The sequence below is a fragment of the Penaeus monodon genome, chromosome 20 (assembly GCF_015228065.2).
Source record: "Penaeus monodon isolate SGIC_2016 chromosome 20, NSTDA_Pmon_1, whole genome shotgun sequence".
Lineage (NCBI taxonomy): Eukaryota > Metazoa > Arthropoda > Malacostraca > Decapoda > Penaeidae > Penaeus > Penaeus monodon.
In genome coordinates this window covers 30546220-30547035 of record NC_051405.1, presented here as the reverse complement: position 1 = coordinate 30547035, position 816 = coordinate 30546220, and the positions used below count along the sequence as shown (strand labels likewise).

The 816-nt window shown below is 39.0% G+C and overlaps 2 protein-coding genes across 2 annotated transcripts in view; one reads left to right on the top strand and one right to left on the bottom strand.

Moving 5' to 3' along the window:
- Positions 1-816, top strand: part of LOC119585757 (probable tRNA N6-adenosine threonylcarbamoyltransferase) — a gene marked incomplete in the record, with an annotated part of 12646 nt that overhangs the window by 219 nt on the left and 11611 nt on the right. The window contains 1 exon segment of the mRNA XM_037934465.1: positions 1-153. Within this exon segment, the coding sequence (XP_037790393.1) occupies positions 138-153 (16 nt within the window).
- LOC119585967 (kinesin-like protein unc-104) overlaps positions 1-816 on the bottom strand; it is a gene marked incomplete in the record, with an annotated part of 145723 nt that overhangs the window by 144071 nt on the left and 836 nt on the right.

The following is an 816-nucleotide window of genomic DNA, read 5'->3' as shown; positions in this document are numbered from 1 at the left end:
GCCGTGTACTGACTGGCAGAAACGAGCATGTAATGAGTGGATGAGTGCAAGAGCATAAGGGGCCTGGTAGAAGATAACGGAGTCTATGCATATTATGAACTGTTTAAGCAGCCAACATCACCCGGCGCTGAGTATTAATGACTAGGTTATACGGTAAGTGTTCTTCAGTTAAGTATGTTAATTGCAAGTTATGAGGTAACCGCAGCGTTTTCTTGTTGGTTAAATAAAATATAACGATATATGGTATTCATTTACGAATAAATGGTGGACTATAAGATAAACAATATCATGTTTGCCTAAAATAACAAACGTAGTTAAGAAGTATCAGTGGTACGAAAGAAGTAAAGAGGGATTTTTGAGCAAAGATTTTAAAACAAACAGTCGTATTAAGGTACGAGCTGGATGATATGTTTAAAAGGTACAGTGGTACTGCCTGGATAGTATGTCAGAAATATATATATATTTTGAAACACAATGCAATGGTACTAGCTGTATATGTCAAAAAATATATAGATTCTTAAACGCAATGCAATGGTATTAGCTGCATATGTCAAAACCATGAAACACAAAACAAAACAGTACAGTGGCATTAGCTGGGTGATGTGACTGTCGCCAGTAAACTCCGAGGAGGAAAATCAATGCAACGTGTAGACAGTCAGTTATGGTAATTGCAGCTTACTACCAGATATCACGTGACCTTCCTTAAAGGACGGGGGGGGAGGGTGACTTGCTCCATGTCGTTCAGAGAATGATATCACCCCAGATATCAGTATGTTTGTGCTTTATTCTTGGAGACAATCGGGTGCACGCGGGAGT